This window comes from Rhipicephalus sanguineus, chromosome 3 (assembly GCF_013339695.2).
Source record: "Rhipicephalus sanguineus isolate Rsan-2018 chromosome 3, BIME_Rsan_1.4, whole genome shotgun sequence".
NCBI classification, from domain to species: Eukaryota; Metazoa; Arthropoda; class Arachnida; order Ixodida; family Ixodidae; genus Rhipicephalus; species Rhipicephalus sanguineus.
Window position 1 is genome coordinate 200,096,347 of NC_051178.1, and position 27,348 is coordinate 200,123,694.

Sequence of the window (27,348 nt, forward strand, 5' to 3'; positions counted from 1 at the left end):
ATACATACACACTGTCTCTGGAGGAGATGGAATAAACATTTCATTCAAGCGGCAAACTTGAGGTTGCCGTGGGTGGAGCCCCTATTCCAGGGCCCCACTGGCTCGAGCGGCTCACTTGGCCTGGTCCAAGGTTGCCAGCTGGCTTCCCAGGTCCTGCCGGGTGATTCGCACCTCCCACGACCTTTCGAATTGGTTGTGTGTGATGAGGGGTGAGTTGCCTTCTGCTGGTCTTTGTTGGCAATTCTAAGTGATGTAAATGAGTGTTGGTGTGCTGCCGCACCAAGGGTAGCAGTCAGCGTATTAAGATGGCCGCATTTTACCGAGTGTGTGTATATTGGGATATGTGTTTGTTTGTAGGCTCCAGCCTTGAAGGGTTGGCATGCTTTCAAACGAGAAGTCATTAACAGTGATACACCACTGTTTTCGGCATAAATGTTAGGCAAAGTTTATGGACTACTACTATTATGCTAAGAGTTTTGAGCATGTATTTGGACAACCATAACCATTTCGCATGCATTCAAGTGAACATCTGGAATGCTAGATCAGGCCTGTGCATTGACTGCACAGCATCTTTACAAGCACTAAATCCAGTAGTTTCATCGGTGATACGCACCTCTGGAACTACACAACTCTGCCCACAGGTGCACTATGTGTCTCCCCCACAGGCTTGCCAAAAAGCGTGCTCTTGCCGCCACTCATGTTAAACTAAGAGATTGCAATGCAACGTTCCCTCACCTATATTCATGATGTTATCCCTGTCAGGTGAGAAGAAGAGCCAGTCGTAGAACAGGGCCAGCTTGGCATTGGAAGCAGCCACGTTGGAGGTGCACGTTGTGAGCAGCCAGCCAATCACGGCCCACCGGGGGATGATGTCGGAGCAGAGCAGCTCATTTGATGGATGAATCACACCACAGATGAAGCGAATGAGGTCGCAGCGAAGTGACTGGCTCTCGGGTGTGCTCAGGTACTGTGTGTGGCAAACCATAAAATGGTGAGAAAAACCTGTCCCAACTTTCACCAAAGTGTGCAGCCTAAGCCAGATAAACGACAGAACACAGTGAAAGGAATGAAAGCCACATGTCACAGCACCTCCCACATGCCATCTTCCTCTACCTTCTTTGCTTTGTGCTTTGCCATTTGATTTAGGCTGCAACCAGCTAAGCACCATTTCCTCAGGAGGTGCTCAAATTTCTTTTGGCCAACTTCACCCAGGAGCACTGTACTGTCACCATGAAGAGCCTAAAAATTCTGTTTTCATGCTTGCAAAATAATACTCCACTTTTTTTGAGATTCCCACTGCAATGAATCGCCCTAGCTGCTGCAGCTACATACTTCAGCTTCAGTCATCCCCGTGTCAGCGGTGATAATTGAAATAGTTACCAAAGTTAAAACAAATGCTTTCTCCTTTACTGCATATGATAGCTAGCATGCACATTTTTTAAAAATAGACAAGCTGAAAAAAACAATAACAAGTGCCACAACACTTACTGCGCATGTGTATACAGCATGCAAGTTTCTTGAGTATGTTTTAGTGATGGACATGCAGAATGGCTGGCAGTGTTTCTTTCCATTGCAATTTATATATACCTATAGCGTATACTGTGGCTTTTTTGAAAATATGTTGCCTGATGCTATGAAGATAAGGCTAGCAACAGCTCTTCCAAGCTGTTTATTATGCCAGCGCTTCTTCCTTCCCTCCAACACCAGTGTCCTGACATGATATAATAAAGTAATGATTACAGTTACAATTTTTATTGTAGTTATAAATGCTTGATGACAGACAAATATATGTCCTCTAACTCGCACTGCTGTTTTTGAGATGTCTTTAGGCTGTACAGAAAAATGTCGACTCCCTTACATTCGGTGTGCAGTTAAGTAAGTCCTGGATAAAAATGTTAGAATTGCTGCTCCTAGTAGCAACCAATATGGTGCTACAGGCTGCCACAAACGCATGTCCAGAGTAACCGGGGTGCTCTACACAGTCAGGAAGCATAACAGTGTCCTTTGCTCACCTGTTTCTGAAACCATTCCTGGTAACGCTTTTGGTTCCCAAACTTGACCTGTGATGTAAGAAACGTGATCTTGCGCTCCATGTCTGGCGTTAGCCGGCACTGAAGAAACCTCCGTGATGTCCGCTGCATGAGCAGCTGCTGAACTCCTGCAAACAAAGGAAATCAGACGGTTCACAAATTCTAATTCTACGCATAAGCGTGTTGTAGGCATGTACTTCTAACAGTGGAGCATACACTTTTGCTATTAGCCCCTTGGTACAGGCACAAATGTGCACCCAAGTTTCTCAGACATGAAGGACCCTTTGACATATAACCTGAGGCATTTCTTTCAAAAGAAGCCAAATCAGACACAGGTTACCTATCACTACTATTAGTGAAGCAGGCAACAAGTTAGAGTTCCCGGAAAGCGTAGCTCTTCAGTAATGGGTAACCCAGTTTCCGAAATAAAAGCTCGATATGAATGTAACACATGTGATCTCATACCTCCTCCTTTTCAGTCTACACAAACAGAATATTTAATGTCTCTGTATCATTTTACTCTTTCAAAAGCAGTATGCTGCTGTATAAGACGCAAAGCTTTTTTAAAACAAAGCATGACAAAAAACAAGCAAGCACCTGTGAGTGTTGGCGAAAGTGAAGCTGGGTTGAAAAGCAGGTCCCGCCACAACTTCTCGAACTCGGGTATCCGAGCCACATTCTGGAGTAGCCGGATCAGGTCCCGCCCGATGATGCCACACTCCGTAAACTGCACCAGATGACGCACACAACAGCTAGTTACTACGCTGCAGGGAAAAGGTGCTACTCACCGAAACATAACAAGACTTCGAAGGGACCACTGCCACGGTATACAATTATGCACACGATCGCCGTCATTGTCCTGTCAGTAAAACATCATTAATATGTACCCGTTTTAAACGTACTCATGGTTAAAATGTAGTTGTGACGAATCCCTGATGCAGCCCATATAAAGCTTAATGTATTCTGTGACTGCGCCGCAGTGGCTTGTTGCGCTGTGCCAGCCGGTTAATGCGTTCCACGATCACTTTTACTGACAAAAAAAAAAAAAAAAAAAAAAAAAAAAAAAAAAAAAAGAAGAAGTAAGAAAGCATGGATTAGTTTTCTTGTACTACTTGGTTTTTGAAACAATTTGATGCTCCCTATGGAGTCTGAAAGGTCGGATGTCGACTGTATTCCAGGGCACCACAAAGTCTCCTTTGAGTACTGCAAACTTGAATTCCTAGAGGTGGGCAGTGGTGGGCGGCTAGTCATACAGTTCGGCGGCATTACAATTGCTGCCTACTGTGGGGAAAGCACTACCAACTTATACGATATTAGTACACACATTTCACATTTCATGATGCTATGCAATGACAAGACAGCAACATATCTTTCGGTAAACATTTTACGGAAAGCACTCAAGACAAGTTCATCCAAAGGCAACTTAGTGCCAAGAAGGAACGTATTCCTCATTCACGTGATAAAAAAAAATGCCCTCAAATGGCAGTATAAAAAGAAGCAATTATGAAAACACCCGAGAAAACAGCTTCTGGTGCGATCACCCACAAAGTGATACTGGCTATAGACGGCATACTGCACAACAGCATAACAAGTAACCAGCATTTTCTGCAATTAATCCCGCACTATGTGTTTGCTCACATATATGCTCCTTCTTGAGCAGTATCCAAAGTGCATGAACAGTTGCTGGCTGGAACAACTGTAAATTATGTGAATCCTTGTGACCACGAGGGATTTTAAAAACAGCGACGGAAACGGATGAGAAAGAAGAGAGAGAACAGCTTCTGTCTGCAGCTAAGAGTAACTGAGCAAGTGGACCTTTTCTCGCAGCATGGAAATGCAGAAGTCCACTTCTCGCTGCCGCAGAGTAAGAAATGGTGGGTTTCCGTGGTCCACGATGAGCCGCAGGTAAGTGTACACAGCCGTGGCGATCACAATGGGCTGAGAGCCTAGCCACGCACTGCAACAGATGAAGCGAGTGCAACACACATTCATGCACATTCATCCATGGCAAGCATCAATGATACTGGCCACTACCTGCTTACACAGTAATGTAGGCACATTTGTATGTTTTTGGTTTAAGTGAGAGAAGGTGATGAGGGGGGGGGGGGGGAGAAAGAGGGTTGTATAATACTACAGTAAAGATAGGCTACATTTGTTTCTGACTCAAATTAGAAACTTGCCCAGGGGTAAGCAAGAACAGTTAACAATAAATCCTTAATTGGCACGAATTGCCTCTATAAACTATAGCCAATACCTAGAATACTCAACTCAAAAACCTGCGTCAACATCGCAATGAAACTTAGATGCTGAAAAAGTGCCTAAATTTAAAATAATGCATACAATATATAATGGTAAAATAAAAATGTATATATTAAAGGAGAAAAAACTCACCTGTTTTCGATGAAAATATCGAGCATGGCTTCTGCAAGCCATATGTTTTTTGGCGTCACATCGCCGCCTGTAAAGAAAAAAAAAATGAGTGGGTAATAGGAAGCAACACGTACAGCATAAATGAAAAATTGACAAAAAGTCCTTTTAAAAGATGAGTTGCCTCCAGTAGAATGGTGTTGACATGAGCACAGTGATAATAAAATTGATTAACAATGTGCGAATGATAGGTTGAGATAGAATTGGCTATGAATTTAATAAGGCCACAATCAAATTGAATCAAATATCAAGTAACTTTAGAGTAGTCTACAAATAACATACAGCCATTAATATAGCCATTAAAAATTAATATCAAACAATATTCGCACACTGGTATTATTATAATAAATTATGCGACTTCACTGCACTTTATAAAGCATACTTTATCACAAGCACAAAAGGAGAGTTAGGAACTAAGCAATTTGTTTGAAAACACCGGCTCTTTAGAGCATATGCATAGTCATGCATCATGACACAATGTTTATAGAGGTAACCTTGTATGCCAATTAAAGTCTACTGATATTTTCTTGAACAAACTAGAAATGCACGCAATGTCTGCAAAAATGGCTAATCGAAGAAGACACTTTGTCTATTTTGAATGGCCTCAGAAGATAGTGCCACAATCGTATCAAGCATGTTGCAATTAAAGTTACGTAAGATTTAACGCTTGCAAGAGGACACAGACCAAACAATACCCGCTGTAGAATGACATGTCTAAACAACATTTTATCATGAGCGATCGTGCTTAGCTGGCTAAAGCGTTGTTTTAAGTGAAACAGCATGCTCCAGTATGTTACGTCCACCGTGGATTAGATGAAAGTTATCACATTCTTGCCTCAATTTCATTTCTGATCATATAGTCAATGATGTCAAGTATTCGCCAGCTATTAGAAAAATATTCAAATTTTTAAACAGTGATTACTTGATTTGAGGGCTGAATCCAAAAGGCCAATGTTTGATTTGTTATTGAAAAGTTGCAGTTATGCTTTCCCTCCTAAAGTTGATGGTGCAAACACTAAAGTGCTGGTGGGAGTCTCATTAAGACAGAGTGCACGCTTCATTCTTGCAGCCTACATCTGTGACTAAACACAAGCACCAAGCTCCTTGGTGTGTTCTGTAAGAAATATGGCTATGTAGTACTTCTCTGGCGGCAATTAATTAAAGCTTCTGTGCTACTTTACAAATTGTGTCCGACTTAAGCCGCAGAATCTGAGAGCTGGGGCTGTAATATTGGTCGTTCAGTTTTGACGATAGTTTTACTTCTGGCGAAGTATTATATAATGCAATTTTTCATCGCAGCAACAGGCACTGTCCGCTAGCTCACCCAATGAATGCGCACTGAAACTGAGTTGCTCGAAAGCCACTGACCGAGAATGTGGCTGCTGTTAATCAATGATGCAAAGAGCTTTCTGTACTACTAGCTATGATATGGACAAACATGCACTATGATGCAGATTAAGAACAACAGCTTGGCAAATTTTTCCTTCATCAGGGAATGGAAGAGCGTACCTGCAATCTGCCTGAGAAGACCGTGACAAAGATTGTCGACTCCAGGCACTGAGTTCTTGATGAGCTCCTTTATTAGCCATATTATCTGAGGAAAAGGTAAGGAATGGATGCCTTGTTAAACATCACACGCATCATATGGAACAAACTGGTAGATAAACGTAAGTATTGGTCACGATATGAAAGTGTAGCTGCCAAGCTTTACATATTCTGGTTAGCACAAAGTAAACTGGTGGATACTTAGTCATACCGCAATGAAATCACAGGAGAGAGATGTGAGGTTCGTGACTCCTCAGCCCTGAATGTGTAATTTTTCAAGCACAAGCTCTACAAAATTAAAGAGTTGTATTATTTGATGGGTAAAAAAAAAGGGTTTTGTCAACTTTGCCAATGCAATTTTGGTTTTTGCAAAAATAAACAAACAAATAAAAACGATGGCTGTGTTTTTAACACCATCCCGGTAGCAATTTGTTATTTTGATGCTGCTGTTCAAGTTGTCGCTTGTTTTCACTTGTTGCTGACTATACAAGAAAGCAAGGTCATAAAGTTTAAACCATAACATGCCAAATTTAATAATTTTCCATCTTGGTGTGCATAAAAATAATAAGTACCAGAAAGGTATTGGCTGTTTCTTCGAAATGAAGAATCAAAAGCTGTAAACTGAAACTCAGGAAACTCTTTCCTAGTTGTACCACCAACTTCGCATATGATGTTGGCCTTGTGGAAACTTTATGGCACACTTCAGATATCAAGTACAAAACATGACAAAAGAAAAAGAGGGCAACAAAAGCAATCTGTATGGCATTCGAGTGTTGCAACACACCCCATATCCAGTTCTGCTCGAAGTGGCAGTTCAAAGTTCAACGAGCCTAAGAAAGCAAATCTTTGGAAAAGAAAACTGGTTAAGTAAACAAGTACATGAGAAGTCACAAAGGAGAAATGTTGGTCACAGACCAGCATGTTGGCCAGTTCCTTCCATATTGATGTGTCCCCAACACTTTTAAAGAGACAGTTTTCTGTTTAAAACCCAACTATCGACAAAAGTGCAGGGCGTGCCATAAATGCTCACCTGAGATCGGCAGGAGTCTAGAAGCTTGGTGTACTTTTCCAGAATGAGAAGGCTTATGGTGTTGACGAAATTCTGCAGGCCATCGCGTGTGGTGAATGTCACGTCACGGTAGTACTGCGCAAAAGAGCGAGGGGTCAAAGCACATGAACTTCTTTGTCAACCTGACAAAGTAAAAATGCCTAAACTGATAGATCGTACTTAAAATGCTCGACTTGGTTCCACTGTTAAACCGACGTTTTGGGACGTTAAACCCCAGATATTATTATTATTATTAAAATGCCAGACTTGATTCCACTGTTAAAGGGACAGCAAAGAGAAAAGAGATTTCTTTCGTATCAGTAAATTACTTTTTCGTAAAACCAAAATCACCACACTTGCAGCGCAAAGATGCTTGATGAATGAGGCAATGTGCAAAAAGAAAAAGCGGGTGGCGAAGCCACCTTGAACTTCCCGCACCAATCGCCGTGACATCATACATTTTAATGACGTCTACAAGCGCCTACGTAGTTCTTAATCGGTAAAAATCAAGTACATTGTCCTCTGAGGGGGCCAGAGATTTAACATACCAAGTTTCAGGAAATTTCATCAAGCCAATGTCGCCAAAATATGAAAAATACACTTTGAAATCTGTGATGTCATGCACGGAGTTCTTGGTGCGAAATTTATTAATGAGACGTTGACCTAAATTTTCTCTTCTATTATTGAAGCTATGGTGGTAAAATTAACGACATTAGAGTTTTCAGAGTAATATTTGACAATCTAAACCAATTCATTGTTTCACTTTAGTGTCTCTTTAAAGAATGGAGGACGGGAACGGCAATGACCTGCCGCTCCTTGTGAAGTTCATTATTTAGCATAAGAGACTAGAGCACGGTACGTGACGTTCGCTTGGTGATGTGTGTGGAGCGTGAATCTTGGCCAAGTGGTGCAAACCTGATGGTGATTGTCACGGCAGATCTCGTGACGTTGGACACTAAGGTAGAACATGCAACGATAAAGAGCGCTTGCGGTGCTTTAACGATATGCAGAACAGAGCACATGTATTCAACCCGTGCCACACCAACACACAAAAAAAAAACAGCACCTCTTATGCCCTTGAAGGAGTACTTACACGATTTTGAGGCACCCCAAAAGGGACATTTTTCGTTTCCATGGTGTGCACTATCAACGCTCTCCACATTCGAGACAGACAACAAGTATAAAATATTTTACTTTGATTTTAAAGTTTCGTCGCCTAGCATCTGCAAGCCAGCCCCACCGCAATGGACATTATCACAACAAGTCAACACAGTTCACTGTATTGGCGAAATCTGCATCCTGCATGCAGCCTACATTGCAGAAATCAGTGTCAGTCTCTCTACACGACAATTTACTCATCTTTGTTTACATGAACCACATGTGACTGACAGCAAACCGACAGCTGCTGTTAGTATGTCACGAGTTGCAGTCTTCCCGTGACGTCAGACTTGTGTTGACACGTCACTGCAAAGCCGCCCCCTCGATAGTGAAACCGAAATTGTCGTTTTAAGGTAGCAGTATTAAAAATATATTCAATGCGTTCCCAAGCACTATGACACTATTTTTAGGGTTCTCGACACCCGTGTTTTTATATACAGCAACAACCCGAAAATATTTAAAATTCATATCAGTACTCCTTTAAGTTTAAAGACATCCACACATTTTCACAACGATATGCTTAATGGACTAAAGCGTAATGCTCTTTGAGGCACAGTGCATTCTCATAACTCATTTGGCCATAATATGTGGGTCAAATCTCAACGTTAGCACTTATGGCTCCACATGAAGAAAAAAACATTTCTGAATAGAATTACTTTAGCATGAAACATACGTGAAAAAAAATGTTTAGCGAATCGGACACATTAATGTCCATGCATTAGCACAGCATGTGGAATATCAAAGAAAAAAAAGAGAATAAAGCTCTGACTTCAACAAAGAAGTTAATGCATGCAAGGTTTGCAGGCTGAGTAACATTTTCAAAATACTGATTTGTCACAGTCTGTAGAAGACACCAACGCAACAACAAAAGTATCATTATCTGAGCACTCATATGGTGTTGCATATCTTTACAGCCACAAACACTACAATTATGTATGTTATAACAACTGCATAAATGAAATTTAAGGATGTGCAAAGAACTGATGCAGTTTGCTGATAAAGTTTCATTGGCTACTTCCTGGTGCAGCACGAAAGTGATGCTGAAGTACAACTTCGAATCTTCTAGATAATTGGAGTGTTTTGTCGATGTCTTGCAAATTAGAGGAGTTAGCTAAAGCACAAGGTAAAACTGGTAAAATGCAAGCAATATTTGAACAGGGTTCAGTGTGTACAGCCGTGAAACCAAACTTCCTAATAAACTGCAGCAAGGTGGAAGTACACGGAAACATGTCAACTACAGCTCTTTAAGAATGACGCTAATCTGGAGATTCACTTACTCTCGCTGCGTTGGTGGGGTCGATAAGGATGCCATAAAGAAATCCGCAACAGATGTCATCGTGAACCTGTGCTCCTTTGCACACCTTTAATGGAGGACGGAACGTGTTTCAGCAAGGCATTCATGATCACACGGGGCAAACATTCAGCGCGGAAAACAGATGCCAAAGTGTTTCTTACTGCTGCGTTCAAAGCATCGTGCGCCTCTTTCTCAGAGACGCCACTGATGAGAGACTGTAAATACGTGTAGCTCCTCTCGAGTTTCTGAAAAGAACGATAATGCGACGTTGAGACTGCTGTATCAACTAGCATTCAAAAACCACAGTTGCACGTAAGCGGTAAGAGTTATTTGCAAGGTATTTCTAATGGATACATCGCTTGGCACACCGCCTCAAGCACGATTCGGAATACTGACAAGATTCATACGCGATGAGCACTGAAACTTGTGACCTTTGACTCGGGGTTAGAACCTTTATTTGAGCACAGTTTTATCGGTGTGCAAGCCAGGGATGGGTAGGAGAAAGCGAAATTGAGGAAGAACAGCGTGACTAGCACGCGCAGCAAGGCAAAGTGCCGGCTCTGCTGCGGTCACGAATAAAACGGCCGTAACTTTTGAGCAGTGGTTCCAACAGGTATGCTATGGGAGTGATGACGATCTATTTAACTCGACATTCGCACACACCCAATGAAAAGTGTCACCGCGACAACACGCGCAAAAATCTGTAACGAACGCACACTCCCGAGCACATTGCGCGCAAGTGAAAGTTTGAGACTCGGGCAAACGTTAGTACGATAATGCCGGCGATCATGCAAGCTCGCTCGGCACGAAGCCCGCTTCCAAAGCATTCGTGCAACTATCGCCGGGAATGATCACGATAAAGTTTAGTTAAATTAAATCGTTGACTAGTGTGCAACGTAAAAAAGTGAAACCCAAATACGACAGTGGCGACACCGTGCGAATAGAACCGAAAATTCGCGCCTTTGTGCACGTATGCAGGGGAAGTGGGAGACATGCTTTTTAAATTGCGCCTATTCCAGCCCCGTTACCTCGTCTATTTCTTCTTTAGCTTCTATCGGAGAAAGAGCGAATATCCTCGATGGCGTCCCTTTATTTGAATCCATCCTATACGCGAAATCCTTGGACTGGAGTCATCCAGCCGACCGCAAAACCCTACCCTCTATAAGGGCAGCGCCATATTCGCGGAATAACACGTTTCGACCGAAGAGAGCAGCTCGCGAACTACTTTCTAGCCTTGCGTTTTTTATTTGCGGGAGAAATCGCTAGCGAATCTATGGCTTCATCCGCTGCGACAAATAGGAACATATTTGCCAGCAGCTTTCTGGGCCACATGTGCCTCATCATGCGATAGTATTTATGTTTTACGCAAAATGTACAAATTGTAACGTCAATAACGACTCAGTATATGCTTGTAATTGCTATTAACCTTACAGCGCACATAGAATTTAACAAACAAATACACCAATTTGAACGAACTTGAGAATATATGTCATGGTGCTTCATTTATAATGCAAAGCAAGATTACTCTTTTAAAAAATTGTTCAAATCAAATTTTATTAGCGTTGTGTTTAATGGTGGCGATGTCGATGTTGCAACCACGAGGTAATCCATGAGGTAATCACTCAGTCGAAAACATGGATGCGAAGAGCAGCAGAAAGCAGTATATGGTTTGAAAATTCGCTGCACATTAAAGCTACAACAGCGCTTGCCAGCGATCGACACAGGTAAGCCGCCGATGGGCTGGCGAGTAGCCTATGTGTATTTATTAATGTATTTTAGTGGCCTCAGTCACACAATGCCAGTACAACGCTGCTCAGACAGAACCCGCGTGTGTGAGCCACGTTCAGTGGATGTTTAGAACAGTGTAAATGGAAGCGTTACTTTAGTATCTGCGAAATCTACACTGACAAGGCGTGGTATGCGAACTCTGTGCTCTGTAAACGCTGTCGCCCGCCTTCACAGCCACTGTTCGAATCCGAGCTCGCAAATTTCGTGTAGTCGGAAATGTGCCGTCATTACCTGTCGGACTATCGTCTTGCCGGCATGACAAGTGAGCTGGCTGTTTACGCTGGTGGCAATCGGCGTATATGTGTCAGCGACACGCAGGCGTCTTCAAGTGCAAGTAAACAAGCTCTGTTTGAAATCGCGGGTCTCGCGGTTTAGGCTGTGATGATGATGATGATCACAATGTAGTGGATTGGATAGAGTTGGATTGAAATGTGACAAATAGGTGGCACTGGCGTTCCAGCCCACTGATTCCAGCCGCGCCTTGGCTGATGGGTCACGCGCGTCTACGAGCCGTTTCTGTGTCCCTTTGGCGGTTCCGGCAAAGTGCATCGCTACGACCACGGGCTTGGCGGGTTTCGGGCTGGATCATGGATCCCGATGCCCTGTAAGCCCGAGCGCCCTTTCCTGTCGCACCGGGGAAAAGGACGCGTGGACCGGTAACACGCAACCACCGACGAGTAGGCTTAGATGTTGCCCCGGTGTAGCGCTGTGTATCGCACGCCTCCGGCGACGTTGACAACAGGATGCAGATATCGACAGACTCCTTCCCATTCAAGCTGGGCACCCGGCGCAATGTGCTCCAGGTGAGCGACGCTTCGCCGGAACAAGAAGCCATGGGCTCCGAAACGAGGCTGAAGCGCGTCGGCAGTTCGTTCGTCTCGTACGTGGACCTCGGTGTCGGCGAGCGGTCGTCTGCACGCCCACCCGACGCAGCGCCTCCTCCACCGGATCTCATACCGCTGGTAACACTGAAGCCCGCGTTGTGCGACGGCGAGGTGGTGGTGACCGAGGTGGACAACGTGCTGAAGTTTAACACGTTTAGCGACCTGCGTAACGGCGTGTCTGGCGTGCTTTTCTGCACAAACTTCAAGCTGAGCTTCGTCACGATGGACGCGAGCGGCGAGCACAAGCCGCGAGCGCTTTGCGCGAACCGCGTATTGGGCGAAAACGACATCGGTCTCCTGAACGTGGAAGCCCTGTTTCTGCTCTCCGGGGGCCGCCGCAAGCGGCTGTCTCCCCAGGCGGCCGCTGCGCAGTCCGTCGAGGTGCTGCAGGTCCACTGCAAGGACATGCGCATTTTCACCTTCTCCTTCAAGTTCTGTCAGAGCGACCAGTGCAGCGCCAAGGTGCTGCAGTTCCTGTCGCGCCACGCTTTCGTCTCCAGCCTGGACAAGCTGTTCAGCCTGCGCGGTGGCTCGATCGGCCAGCGCGAGCCGCCTTTCGAGAGCGCCCGCGAGTGGGACACCGAGCTGCGACGTTGCGCCGCCTCCAAGTTGTGGAGGGTGACCGAGCTGAACGAGCGGTATCGGCTGTCGGCCGCGCTTCCCGGCCGCTTCGCGGTCCCGCGCCGTCTCGTCGACTGCAAGCTAGAACGCCTGGCGCAACACTTCAGCGACAAGCGCGTGGTTGCCTGGTGCTGGAGCCACCCGAGCGGCGCCGCACTGGTGCGAGGTGCCGCCTCCGACACGGGCTCCGAGTCGGCGGACACCGAGCGGCTTCAACTGCTCGTCCAGTGCCTGGGCGCCGACGTCCACTTGGTGAATTTGGATCTGGAGTGCCCGATCGTGCGCGAAGTCGGTTCCAGCTACCACAAGCTTCAGGCGCTCTGCATGCCGGCTGATGAAGCAGAGTTTCTCGAACAAGAGGCCCGTTTCTACGCGGCGCTCGAGTCGACCCGTTGGTTGGAATGCGTGTCAGGTTGCCTTAAGGTTGCGCTCACCGCCGCCAAGGTAATAGCGGAACGTCGGAAACACGTCTTGGTGCGCGAACAGAGTGGTGCCGACATGACTTGCGTGGTCGTCAGCCTGGTGCAGATTCTTCTGGACCCTTACTATAGAACGCAGGCAGGCTTTCAGACCTTGGTTGACAAAGAGTGGGTAGCCGCGGGTCACCCCTTTCCGGAACGCCTGGACCATCTCGGTCAAGGACGTGCATCACCAGATGCGGCACCAGTCTTTCTGTTCTTTCTCGATTGCGTCTGGCAGCTTCAGTCTCAATTTCCCGCATCATTCGAGTTCTCAGAGACGTATCTAACTAACCTCTGGGACTGCACGCACGTGGGCATCTATGACACATTTCTTTTTGGGAACAACCGACAGCGATGGGAGGCCTTGAAGGCGCAACCGTTCCGCAATGTCTGGGATTGGGCTGGCCCGCACTCACGCCTTTCTCCGCAAGACCTGGAACTCTTCAAAAATCCATTGTACCTGCTTCAGCGATCCAAGGAGTTGCTCAACGTGAGAGCCCAAGAGGGTGCTGGTGACCGAGGTGCGCCGTCATTTAGTGAAGATCTGCTTCTCCTGGACCCCACGGTGAAGTCGCTGTCAGTGTGGACACAATGTTACTACCGCTGGATTCCAAAAGCGGAGGTGGTTAATGGTGATCCGGCAACTCTGTTCCTCCACAATGTTCGTGTGGCCAGGGATATAAACTTTTTGGCTACTCAGATACGACTACTGAAAGAACATCGCGATGGCGGAGAGACCGTGCAGCTGCGGCACCGTCGTCTGCCTTCGGACGAGTACTTCTTTGCCATTCAGCGTAGTTCTGCGCGTCCTGGTGCAGCAATAGACAATCATCACCTTGTGACTTCTTCATTTCCGTTTGCACCTCCGGGTCCTGTAGATTGGGGAAGCTGCCACGTACCTTCGGTAGCACCTCTTCCAGATGATGACTACGGAGACTTGGATGACTAAACTAGTGACCGTAGTTTTCCTTCGAAAGGGTCTTCTTTTAAGTTGATGAACGTGTTCTGTGGAGTGCTATGTTTGGTTTGGTTTATCGCACTGCATAGCAGGCACATAGCTGCTGTCAGGGCACCGGCCAAGCCATCTCGGGGCATTTCAAGATTGCTTCTTTGGCTGCTGTCAAATACTTAAATTGGAAACGTTCACAGCATGAGATGCCAACAATTGGTTATATTAGGTTCTCGTACAGCTGTGAAAAGTTTTGATACTTCTTTTCTGTGGAAGCTTTCTTTCACTTGCAGTGGGTTTTAATAGCAGCTAACCAAACATTTCAGCAGCCAACTGTCAGTGCCTTGTTTACATCATGTGATGTTACATGATTCTGTGCCAGGCAGGGATTTTGTTCTGTTAATTGTTCCCACTGGAGGCCATGGTGCTGTATTGTTTGTGGAAGTTCTTTCATTTTTTGCAATGTTTTAGTGGCTCCTGGCTCCTTGAACGTGTGCTAGGCAGAGGGCACATTGTTCAGCTTAGAATGAACGTACCGGTAACTTATTGTACAAATTGTTTAAGCTCCTGCTTGTTTATTAGTGGTCATATGTTATGGCTGTTAATATGTATAGAGAATGTATTTTTTGTTTGAACCTGTTCCTAAGGCTGTGCGGATTTTATTTTCAAGAAAGCTGAGACTGCAGCTTCTCTTTTTTTTTTTTTTGCCTTGAAGAACCCACTTTCTTTTTCGTAATTAGTATTGCCAGTATTGAAAGTACTGTTATGCAGTCCTGCAGTACTATGTTGATATTAAGTTTACGAGGTAACTATTTCTGTGAGACATGCCATAAAAGTAGGTGAACATGTCCTCTCGGTGCTTGAACCAGCCATGATGTGCTGGTTTTCCATGTTTTTATTCTCTACGAGTAGTATATCTTGTTGCCCTTGCTTTTCATTCTCAGAGCCCTGGGGCCAAACTACATTCAGTGACAGCGTGTACGTTTTGTATGCATCATCTTAAAAACACAAATGGCATTGTCCCTAGCCTAGAACAAGGACGCATTTTTTAAGGTGTAGGTTGGACTATGTACCAATGGTAGAAAAAAAAAAAGAGAGAGAGAAAGCAAGATGTGCTGTCTTGTCCAGTGAACGTGAAGATTATTCTTCATTAGATGCGCTATCTTGTCGTATCTGTATTAAACAGGTTGGCTGTGCTGTCAACTAATAAAGTCTAATAAAGGAGGCAGATGTGAGGCTTATGATGCAACGAAAAAATACAATAGTTTTTCATTTGACATCTTGCACAGCGAGTGTTGGTTTTCTTAAAGCGGTGCAATGCTGATGCTGCCGAGCAGCTTAGATATCTATTAAGGGGAACATGTATATTTTGTTGCCGCAGTAAGTTTGATGAAATACTTAGCACAGCACAGTTATTGGCCTAATTAAGCACTCTTGCATGGCATTAGAGTCCTGTACCTACAGCTGTCGGATAAAAACCTGGGCATTTTTGGTAATCTCTTCTCGGTATTTGCAGGTGGCACTTGGCAGTGTCAATAATAGTAATATGGTAACTCTGTGGAAACACTTAAATATTTTGAACAGTGTGTGATAGGTGTAGCTAATCTAATCACATGTACTTTGCTTTTTTAGCTGTAAGCTACCAAGATTGGTTGTGTGTGGGTGTTCTCGTGGTCTTAGTAACCACATAAAACTCCAGCCACAATTTGTGATGTTACTCTAGAACTGTGTCGATGCTTTACAATCTTGCCTTTGCAGGCACGGTCAAAAGCACTGGCCATATGAATCATTTTGGTGTAACTCTAGCTGTTTCATGTTTGGCGACTTAATATTGCAGCTTTACAGCTTTTTTGGTACCAATTGACACCTGAATTTGTTGTCTAACATGTTTGTATAGATTTTGACAAAGATGGCCTTTGCATTTGAAAAGTATGGTTTTGTGATAATAGCTTAGATGTTGTGTATATCAGTGTTTGGGCTCTTGGGACATTGGAAGTATAACTATTTATGAAATGGACCTATGAAATGCGGCCAAATCTAAATTAGGTGCCATACTGATTGGTGGGAAGTATTAAAACTGCTTGAGAAAGTTAAAAGGTGTGGAGGGGGCCGCAGCTTTGCTTATTAAACCACTCGTTATGTATGCAAAAAAATAAAAGAAAAGGGTACTGAATACATGTAAATAAGCACTGCCCAAAGGGAGCCCTACATTCTATCTTATCGGGGTGCAGTTATTCACTGACGTACATCCCTGTAAGCATAGCTGTAGGGCACAAATTCTTCGTGCTGTTTAAGAGCATGTCTACAGTACTTCGTGGCACAGGCATTTTGGTACGAGACCTGTACAGCCTGTAGTGTGCCCAACTTTGGAATTGATTAAAGAGATTATAAGATATATGCTCTTGCTTTCTGTTCATTTGCTGCTGCACATTTTAGGAATGAAGTTTTCAAGAACTGATGCATGAACGTCCTAGTTAATGCATATTCCCTTGCCGTTGCCCCTGCTTTCTTGTTCATTCTCTTGAGCATTGAAAACAGGGGCAAAATGTACATACTGTGTTCCTGAGTGTTTTTTTTTTTGTATGGCAAAGCAAATGCTGACTAAACTGTCACGAAGTCCCTGGCCAACTTCTCATTAACTTTTTTTTATGTTTTCTTGGGTCGGTGCTGACTTTATAAATGCGTGGTCTAAATTTTGATAGCACCAAAGACTGATTTTTAAGTGAACTGTTCAAAATTCATGCCGAGTGTTGCATGACTTCTGAGAAAGGAGTCTACCCACATGACTGAAAACGAAATGGAGATGATCATCTTGCTGTATCATAAACGAGAAGTGGCTAAATGCCATGCAATGAACATGTTGCCAAATGTTTCTGATACAGTGAAACTGACGCAATATGTTTTGCCAATGTTTAATGCCTCCCTTTTCACTTCCAAACTCACAGTGCACTTGGTGTAGTACATTTTGAAGTGGTCTAAGTTAAGAGTGTATCGTAATTTAAATATCTGATATGCACTTGATGAACTGAGGCTCCATAGCATAATTAAACTTTACATAAACCCAATAAAGAAATGGATACAATACTATTTCTATGTCAGTAGTCTGTCAACCGAATAGACACTAATAATTATGCTAGAAATTGAACCTCGAGCCCCCAAGCTCTGAGGGATATGTCAATGTGTGCTTGGATAAGCTACTAAAATTTTCCAAACAAGTTTCACGTTGCATGAACTCTGGTGATGGAAAGGAAGGATAAAGGTTACAATTACATTTACATCAGCAATGCCCATGACACGTAAGGATCAGTCGGGATCAAATCCCGGCTGCGGTGGCTGCATTTTCGATGGAGGTGAAAATGTTTGAGGCCCGTGTACTTAGATTTAGGTGCACGTTAAAGAACCCCAGGTGGTCGAAATTTCCGGAGCCTTCCACTACGGTGTCTCTCATAATCATATTGTTGTTTTGGGACGTTAAACCAGTCTTGTGGTGACAGTTAAGAAGATTAATAGGAAAGAGCTGTCTGTGCTGCTAGACAGGAGTAGGTAGAGGGACTTAGAATAACAGAGAGCTGAGCTAGTTGGTACATATCCATGTTAAAAGATTGGGCATGCAGACGCGGACACAAGAGAGGAGTCTTGACTTCTCTCTTGTGTCCGTGTCTGCATGCCCAATCATTTAAGATGAGATAGAGGAGCTCTGCCTACAACATTGACTCAATGGCTGTGGCATGCTTCCACTTAATGAGATGTTGTAGGCATCATACTCAGCCATGATGCCTTTGTTCACAGAGAACTGGGTGCACAAAGCTGTTCATCCTGTAGTTTTAGAGGACTTTAGAAGTCCCCAAGTAAGTTGTCGGAGACCTTTGCATACAGGATCTCGTTGCCAATGTTCAGTATGCAAGTATAACCGTGCTAGTGTCCTCACAAGAGTGCGTATTAAGGACTGTGAAACACTCACAGCTGGGTGGTGCCAGCATTTCGCCATAGAGTGGTATGTGTGATTCAGAGCACAGCTGATAAGTAAATTGATAACGTGTGGCTTTTTGTGCATGCACTTCCTCTTATGTCAGACAACACCATTGGACGGCTGCCGTATTCAATACCACTTCGTGAGGCTGAATACAATTCTTGGTGATGCTGGCTCCAGTACATGTTAATATCATGGCAGAGTATGTAGTTATTCTTATGGCACATATGACTATCTTGTAGTAGACCACAATCACAGGCATGCATCTTCTGCATTCCGTTTGGTCCAATAAAAAGTGTTAAATATTTGTAATCTCCGACCACATGGAACTGAAGAGCTTGATTCCTGTGTAAATTGAATGGGGGAAGCAATCCTTTTTATTTAGAAAATGTAATTCAGCCGTGGTAAAATGGTCGAGCATCAGCTACTGCTGTCGTAGGCAGATAATTGCTGTGAACGGGCGCTTACCAGCAAAATAGGTAAAAGCCCACTCCAGGCTGGTGTGCTTACAGCTCAGCACTCTGCAGAAGGAAGTTTCTTAGTTGCTTCGGGGGATAGTTGAAAGGTGGGTAAGTTGGACTTATCCATTCCTGGGCAGCGCACAGGCAGACAATACACGTGAATGTTTACTGTATATATTGGTTTCGTTCAAATAACTTTCAGTTGTTAGACCAGCGTTTGTCCTGTTTTCTTTCATGTGTACTGTCTGTCTGTACTGTGCTCCACCCAAGAATGCTTGGGAGGACACCAACACTGCGGGAAACTGGTGGCATAGGACTGGCAGATCTAAAAATAAGGCCGCTTCACTCCTTGTTTGACTGTAGTGGTAGTGAAACGGTTGAGCATCCACCTCCAATGCGGGACATACCAGTTTCGTAGCTGACTTTAGCTGGGAACTCATTAGCATCTTCGAATAGGTCGAGATGTCTTTTGCCTGGTGCCCTGTACCGAACAAGGGGTTCTTGTCTTGACAGGGCGCCCTTAGAGATAAAAATACCGCACCCCTTCTACTATCAAAGCAGTCTGATATAGTTGAATTTCCACTGCTGTTGTGGGAGGTAGACCGGTGCTTCCGCCAAGTACTTAACACTAGAATAGGAGCAAGCAAGCTTGGTGGCTAGCAGAATAGGGTGTGCACATGGTTGCTCCCTCCCTGTGAAAATTTCCCACCTACCATGTGGGAAATTGGCGGCATATGGGACCATCAGACCTAAAAGAATGTCGCCTCTTTTTCACTTTTATTTTCTTTCGTGCTGTGCTGCTCTTGTTCTTGAGTTCTGTAGGCTGACATGACATGCTTGGACAGTGGTGCTGCATGATAAACCTAGATTGTATGTGCGTGTGCACTCTGCATTAGAATGTGGTTCTCTTTACGTTCCCTTGCCCCTTTCCCTCGTGCTGAAATGCCAAGCAGAGCTACTTCTGGTTAACCTCTCTGCCTTTCTAAACAATGTTCTTTCTGTCCTGTTGCCTCTATTACTTTAAAAGTAGTGAAAATACATTCAGTTATGCTAGTCATGCGTGGGAACTACCGGTTTGCTTTCAATTTTACTGCTTTCTATTCCCCACTGCCTGTGCAGACTAGTGAACCAGACGTCTTTCCAGCTAACCTCCTTGCCTATTCTTGTTTTTCTCTTTCTGTCAACGCTCTCACTTGGGTTTTATTTCTCTGCCTTGCAGCAACGTCTAGGTGAAGATGACCCGCTGGGCACGTAGCAAAAGTGTCCTCAAGCATGAACGGCAGCCAGGCGAGGCTACCACGTGGTCAGAGTTTGTAGCCCAGCGGCAACAGACTACGAAACCACGTTTCGCACGTCCTGATGACACTGCGGCTAATACCAAATTGTTGAACACTGAAAAGAAGCTACCCGAAAATAGCAAGCCTGCTGTCAAGAAGAAGCTGTCAAGCACGGACAGTGTTGTTGCTGAGGCCAGTACTCACTGTGGAGGTGCAGCTGGTGATGTGTTCCATCAAAAGAAAGCAGCAGCAGTGTCAAGTAACAAGCCTTCACAACACGTCGTTGAAAATTACAGCAACTTGCAGGTGAAGCTTTTTTGTCACCCTATGACACACACTGATGCAGTTTTTGCTCATTGGTTCATGTAGTTCAAAGATTTGGTTATGCAAACACGTCTGGCTTCATAACAAGGTGATCTAAAAGAGCTTTTGAGATGACCACAGTGACAAAAAGTTGGGCTGTAGTGTGAACATTTTGGCATGAATCGTCACTTAAACTGAATAAACATTTGCATTTTGATTAAAGAAATTGAGTTCTCTGGAACTTCATACTTTTGGAGAATTTCTTAGAAACAAGTTTCAACTCATTTTGAAAACACATAACTATAAAGGAAGCCTGTTCAGGTTTACTAGACAGCCTTTAGCACCCTAATCATACGCATGCTCATTGTTATGACTAGAAAAAAAGTTGTGTAGCTCACTTGGTTGCTTCACTTGGAAAAAATGACAGCCTACACAATTGGGCTTGAGTCTGAGAGTACCACAGACTTTCTAAGGCATTTGTTATAACAAGTTTTAAAGAAAGCTGGAATTTGCAGAAGTGTGGCTGGTGCCAGTTTGGCATCTAGGATACTTTCACCTAACCAGACAGAACTCTATCGAAGATGTTTGTATTTAAAGGGGTGGTGCCACCAAGTTTGTGGCTTGCGCGTTCTTTGCTGTAAGCGTTTCTTATAGCTCCAGAAAGCATGATGCACGCACCAAGATTCATGTATTCTCGCTAAATAATTTAATATCGCCTTTTGATGTGGACAACTTTCGGTTTCGGTTTCTGGGTGCAGAGGTTGGGCAGCGACGTAGAAGTGTAGAGGGCTCGGTCACGTGACCACACAAGGCTGTGACGCACTTAGCCAGGAAGCGATCGAAACTCAGCGAGTGATGTAGCAACGGATGCTTTGCCGGTACTATAGTGAACTAGAATATATTCTAGTTCACTACAGCCGGTACGTACGTTGCGGAGGTGGCAGAGGTCTGGAGGTCACTCACGTCACTAAAGCAGATCTGGTGTGACGTCACTACAACTTTCGTTGCCCTTCCTAGAGAGCTACGTCAGTGTTGGCGCGCTAGCGATGAGCTTCGATCGGGAGAATGGGCATTTAGGTATATTTTGGAAGTGAATTAAAATATATTCTGAACTTTTGCTGTGTCCGACCCTTCGTGTGGAGTGTCCTTGCATACAGAGGAAACCCACAACGGGCTTGTTATAGCCTCGAAATTTGATGGCACCACCCCTTTAAATCATACTGGGGTCATGAGATTATTGGTTACAGCTGTGGGTGCATAAAAAACTGAATTTCCCTCTCATCAGTGCACCAAGATTGGAATTGAAATGTGCAGTAAAAATTTCAGTGTGACAATGGAATACTAAATGCATCTGATGTGTGCATTGGTCCTGGGAAAGTTTCCTTTATTAAAGACACCCGCAGTCGGCTTAGTTCGTGTTTAAACATCTAGAAAAATTGTAACTCCTGTTCTCCCTGTGTGGAATTTTTTTAAATGCAGGCTAAAGGCAAAAATGCTCCCAAAAGAAAAGAAGTTGCAAGTGCACGACGATGAAGCAGAAGCACTCAAGAAGTTGATGCTCAAGCACAGAAAGACCGATGCAGACATTCCAGTTGCACAAAAGACAATGGGGGCAACTTCTAAAAAAAGACTTGCCATAGCGCCTGCGCCACGTTCTAGTACAGTAAACTGCTGCAAGCAGTACAGGTAGCACACTTCCCAGAAAGGTTGTGAAAGAAGGATCACAGAGTCTAAAAAAGAAAGCATGTTTGCCTAAAGCAAACATTTCTGCTGCTGAGATTGCTGTGCCAGCCTCAAAGAACAAACTTTCACCCTCCACTGTGACTAAGAAATACATTGATGAAAAGGAAGCACAGTCTTCAGCTCAAGTATCAAAAGCAAGAAGAAAGAAGGTGATTGCCAAGAAGCTTCTCCCATCATTCAAAGAAGAGGTTCCATTTCCGGCCGAAGATGAAGGAAAGGAGGGCAGCTCTGTCTTGAAAGGTCAGGTAGAGCTGGAAAGAGGAAAGGCCTAGGCCAGAAAGGGAGAGCAGCAGTCACAAACGAGGAAGCTTTGCATGTTGATGAAGATAAAGGAGGATGGCAACAGTGAGGGAGAGGAAGAGCAGCCTGTGTCTAAGGTCCCTAGGACAGGTCTGCACGTGGATGGTGGTGGCAGTGGCAAGGCCAAGCGATTGCAGTGGATGCGGCAGGAGCGCGAGGCCAAGGGCCTGCTGCTTCTGCCAGAAAAGGTGGAACGGCGCATCTACCTGATGAAAAAGGCGATGCGCAAGAAGGGCCTTCCCGGCGAGCAGATCAAGGAGGCTGTGCGCAAGATGCGTCGAAAGGAAGAGCTGCTGTTCCGCAGGCAGCTGGCCAAGGTGAGGATTCCGCTGTCAGTGTGTTGCTCTCACGTAGAGGGATCGTTTTTGTGCCAAGAACAAATCATTCCCGTCTCTCTAAGGAGGGGGATCTGATGGGAATCTAGAGCGTGTTTCCACTTAAATGGCAATTTTGCTGCAGTAGAATGTTGGCACCACCTGTAATGGCGACAGTGAATACTGTGTGTTCATCGTAGCAGTACCAGATGGCACCACTGTTGTGCTCAGATAAAACTAATTAGTTCTGAGCAGCATCCTACCGTAGGCAACGCCCAGTTTAAGAGAACATAAGAGTGCGCATGTTGGTACAGATTCATGGTGGAGGAAGCAGCACACGGTTGAGGTATACGGAAAAAAGAACAAGAAGGGATCAAGTGTCGACTTTCAATGAATGCAGTATTGAGCCAATTTAAGTTCATTGTAAACAAAACAAATAAGTAATGCCCACAAACATGGTAATAAGCCTGAACTCACTGCAAAGTGCTACATTTACGTCTGAAATCTGTAAGAGTTAGTATGTATCTGATTTTTGTTTGTGTACCAGTTTGGCATGTCTCTGAAATGCCACAGGGCACCAGTGCAAATGCTGTGACGCTGAGATTTCCCAAACTTACAGAGCTTCCCATCTAACTTGCTGTTGAAGCACCCAGAAGACGTTTTAAGCATTGGCGACAAACATGCCCTATTCAGGCAGAATTACCTTGAATCCCATATGGGTGGCATAAATATACGCCTGATCTCACTTATAACCATAGGTTGCTTGATACAGAATGCACGGCCATCGGGCTACCAGTTTTTCCAGAGCAAGTGTGTGCTTATTCGCCCTCCCAGACCACACACCTTAGCAGCCCTAATCAACAGCTGCATTTCAGTTCCAGACATTTAAATATTAAGTTAACAACAGCATGCTAGTTCCAGTAGGTCGAGCGGAGTTAAAGATTACACATACTACTGATTGGACACTATAAAGTTCACCGTGTAGAGTACCAGTTTGCAGACCTGCTCACCTGTATTATGAACACTTTTTCTGGTTGAAAGCCACAGATTTATGTGATTTCTCAAGCATAAAAATCACTTTTATTATCAAAAGTTCTTGTCTCGCCCTATAGTAACCGCATATTAATTTTGTTTTAATGGTACAGCTATGCTTCAAGTGTCGTCAGCCCGGCCACAGAGTGTCCGACTGTCCTCAGATGCTTCAAGATTCCAGCGAACCCATTGGGATTTGCTTCAAGTGTGGATCTACGGAGCACTTCTCATCTGCATGCACAGTTCAGACAAGCAAAGACAATGGCAAGTATTGTGTCTCCCATCACAAGGGAGCAGCCACAGTACAGCGGAATCAAATAATGGTTTACACCTTACCGGTTACTTTTGGTTATTATAGTGTTTGTTCTGTTGCATGATGCAGTATATTGCACAACGCATCACCACTGCAATAAGTACCCTTGTCGGTGTACTTTGCAGAATGGTTATTCTGCCAACCTTTCTCTACTGCCAGCAAGCATGCAATATGAAACTAATGTCCTTATAGTATTCACCAGTAAGATAGGTTCATCACATCTAATTGTGCTTGTTTAAACAAAGTCAGTCATAATTTGCTGAAGATAGTGCCTACCTTATGTGCATGAATATAATGCAAAAATTGGGGGGAGAATTGGGAGGAGCGGTGACATTTTATACCCGGGGTAATGCAGACTACAAATGTGCTGTGTTATAAACGCCACAGCCCTAATAGTAAATTTTTGTTATTCTTTTTAAACAGAGTTCCCATATGCTAAGTGTTTCATCTGCAAGCAACAAGGGCATCTGAGTCGCAAGTGCCCGCGTAATGATAAAGGAGTGTACCCTAAAGGTATGTCATTTCAAATCTTTTTTCTTCATTTTTAAATTCTAGAACATAGAACAGCCACACACCAGTAGCGTAGCCATGGGGTGGGGCACCGGGCCTGTGCCACCACCCCCCTCCCGAAATTTTTTTTGCCATGGTATACAGAGCACAAAATGACTCTCGACAACATCTGCCTGCCCGGCCCCCACTTCAGATCAAGGAGGTGCCTCCCCTCCTGAAAAAAATTTCTGCCTACACTGTTCAGGGTACAGTGATGATCTGTCTTGCACACAAATTACCTGCGTGTGCCAGGAGCTGAGGAATTGCCCTGAAATTATAATTGTGGTAGTTGCACAGACAAAAGGGCTCATGTGAAAGAACCTAAAGAAAATTGTAAATGATAATACTTGAAAAGTATACAAGTATGCTAGCCACATTGTTTTCAGGGTTCAAGAACTTATGCTATGAAAATACTAGAAAACACAACGAAGTGTAGACTCTTTAAAACCAGTACTCTTTTGGTTGGCATACGTTTAAAAAGAAATGTATTTATATACCTATTTTTACTGACTCAATTTTCAACTGTAGCATAAGAAGAAAAGCAATGGTTTCTAAACTGTAGGCCAGTACTCAGACAGACATGCAAGCCTGCTTAGAAAATTCATGGTATATTATGGACGGCAGTAAGAGTGCTCCCTGTCTCTGATACACAGTACTGATCATTGATGCATGCAAATGTTTAGTGCAAGCTGAATGAGAGTACTATGCGAAATGGCTTCAACCAATTATGCTGGCAGTTCGTGTAAGAAGCAGTGATAATTGTGCATACGGTTTGCCTCCAGGTGAGGTTCATTATCATAGGTTGTTAGCACAGTTTTGTGTAATTGCTGTTGTGCAAGGTTGGCAAAAAAAAAACTAGGTGGTAGAGGCTCCCAATCACTTCTGATAACTGATGCAGCGAGCCATAGAAAGGAAAATGATAGGTGTAACCTTAAGGGACAAGAAGAGAGCAGTGTGGGTCAGGGAACAAAAGCATGTTAATGTCATCCTTGGTTGAAATCAAGAAGAAATAGGCATAGGCAGGGTGTGTAGTTAGAAGCCAAGATAACTGCTGGTCATGAAGAGTAACAGACTTGATTCCAAGAGAACGCAAGCGCTGTAGGGGTAGGCAGAAAGTGAGGTGGGCAGATGGGATTAAGAAGCTTGTGGGGTTATTGTGGCCGCAGCAGTCACAGGACTGAAATGCACATATACCCCACGGCCATGGAAGACTTGTAATACCAATTCATGGCTCTTACTGCTTTGTCATCAATTTTATGCTGCTGCATTTGCCAACGACAATGCACGTGCAGTTTACTTCCTTTTCCTTAACACAAGTTCCTCATAGTCTCGACACTATGAGGAACTTGTAGATACACTGATCTTGCAAAGACGCATTTTGTTGTTTAATTGTTAGCTTCGACATGCACACTCACAAAATTGTGCGAGGATCGTTTAGTACGCCTGACTGAATGACACTTTCCTTTTTTTAAATTTCCTGTGCTGCAGGAGGTCACTGCAACTTCTGTGGAGCTATCGACCATTTTAAAAAGGAGTGTCCCGAGATGGAGAAGAATAAGATCAAAACCAGCGAGGAAAGCGAGGTGGCTGCCGACATTGTGAGCATCGGCCAGAGTGCCGACGCTGAGAACATTGTGCCCTTACACCAGAGCATCCAGCTAAAGAAGGAGAAGGTGGTTAGCTTCTGAAACTATGTGGTCTGCAGAAGTAGCCGCATAACCTTGTAATAACGCATCGCATTTCCTGGCGAGATTGCTGAAAAATCTGACGTTTTACAATGAGAGATGGCAGTGCATATTGAAACAGCGGTGCTCAGGAACTGGCAAACACAAGTACTGTGTTGTAACTGTCGGTTTATTGCTGGAGAAGCAAGAATAACAAACTAGCCCACTTATACATCCAAGGCTGACATTTCAGTGATCATGGGAATGGCTGAAAGTGCTTTGGTTACTCATAATAGGGCTTATGCTACTCAACAATCAGAGTGAATTGTTATGCAGCGGTTATTAATTTAACATTTGAATTCTGCCATTCATTTCTTCTTGTAGCGTTTTTGAGACATACGGATTATTACTCAGATTTATTGGCATGCTTGTGTACTGTACAAGATTATTCATAAAATGCACTGAAAAACTTCTGATGATAATTTAATTGATATGCATAAAACTAGGGGTGTGCGAATATAGTGAAATTTCATCTCGAATCGAATAGTGCCGAATAGTGGCCAAAAATATCGAATATAGAATCAAATATCGAATAGTTACACGAAATGTGTACCGCCAGTTATGGCAAGACAAAGGAAAAATCAGGGACGCTGCGGCCTGCTGACAGCTTCATTACACACTTGTTCAGGAGTGGCTTTTGTTTCAGCTTTTATGGGCATGTTGATAGAAGAGCCGCCGTTCCAGTCAACAGCGCCACTCCTAACCTCCTACACGGTAGCTAGTTTTCTTTCGCTATGGTTGTGCAATACGGCTCCTCTGACAACGGTAATGTTGTGCTTCATCGCCACGTGTGCTCTGGGTCCAAAAGTCTTCAGGCGCCCGTTCACAGCAGCGTTTTAACTGCGCGCCGGAACGATAGGAGTTTCTGAACTAGTGGTGCGATGATGCAGTGGAGACTGCCCACCGTGAACACATTTTCACATGCGAAGCCAATCACCGAGGGTTTCGCAGGCCAAAGCCAGGTCGTTTTACGGCGCTTGCGGGCATATGCGACCGAACTACGCAACAAGTCCGTGCCTTCGTTTCTGGAGCGATATTGTGAAGGACTTGACAGTTTTCTTGTGTGTTTTTCTACGTGCGGAAATGACGTAATCTCCTTTAAGATCAACATGCGCTCGCTTTTGAACCAGGATGTCGGTGAAAGTTTAACTAACGGC

General features: G+C 44.3%; 3 protein-coding genes across 3 annotated transcripts in view; 2 read left to right on the forward strand and 1 right to left on the reverse strand.

Moving 5' to 3' along the window:
- The window catches only part of LOC119388087 (integrator complex subunit 3), a 34,943-nt gene extending 24,243 nt beyond the window's left edge, over positions 1-10,700 (reverse strand). Inside the window, exons 1-10 of the mRNA XM_037655715.2 lie at positions 10,531-10,700; positions 9,664-9,747; positions 9,486-9,569; positions 7,033-7,146; positions 5,967-6,051; positions 4,422-4,488; positions 3,846-3,987; positions 2,628-2,757; positions 2,013-2,158; positions 736-967 (exon numbers count right to left, since the gene is read on the reverse strand). Of these exons, the coding sequence (XP_037511643.1) occupies positions 736-967; positions 2,013-2,158; positions 2,628-2,757; positions 3,846-3,987; positions 4,422-4,488; positions 5,967-6,051; positions 7,033-7,146; positions 9,486-9,569; positions 9,664-9,747; positions 10,531-10,605 (1,159 nt within the window). The 5' untranslated portion in view covers positions 10,606-10,700. The remainder of the gene's footprint in view (positions 1-735; positions 968-2,012; positions 2,159-2,627; positions 2,758-3,845; positions 3,988-4,421; positions 4,489-5,966; positions 6,052-7,032; positions 7,147-9,485; positions 9,570-9,663; positions 9,748-10,530) is intronic.
- Positions 10,701-11,110: 410 nt separating this feature from the next.
- Positions 11,111-26,217, forward strand: LOC119388090 (zinc finger CCHC domain-containing protein 9). Its single transcript, XM_037655718.2, has 6 exons — positions 11,111-11,226; positions 19,856-20,219; positions 21,696-22,576; positions 23,719-23,869; positions 24,342-24,431; positions 25,956-26,217. The coding sequence occupies exons 3-6, from the start codon at positions 22,274-22,276 to the stop codon at positions 26,153-26,155; spliced, it is 744 nt and encodes a 247-aa protein (XP_037511646.1). The 5' UTR covers positions 11,111-11,226; positions 19,856-20,219; positions 21,696-22,273; the 3' UTR covers positions 26,156-26,217.
- On the forward strand, positions 11,770-16,600 carry LOC119388088 (myotubularin-related protein 10). The gene has a single exon (XM_037655716.2). The coding sequence runs from the start codon at positions 12,034-12,036 to the stop codon at positions 14,203-14,205; it is 2,172 nt and encodes a 723-aa protein (XP_037511644.1). The 5' UTR covers positions 11,770-12,033; the 3' UTR covers positions 14,206-16,600.
- Positions 26,218-27,348: the final 1,131 nt, after the last annotated feature.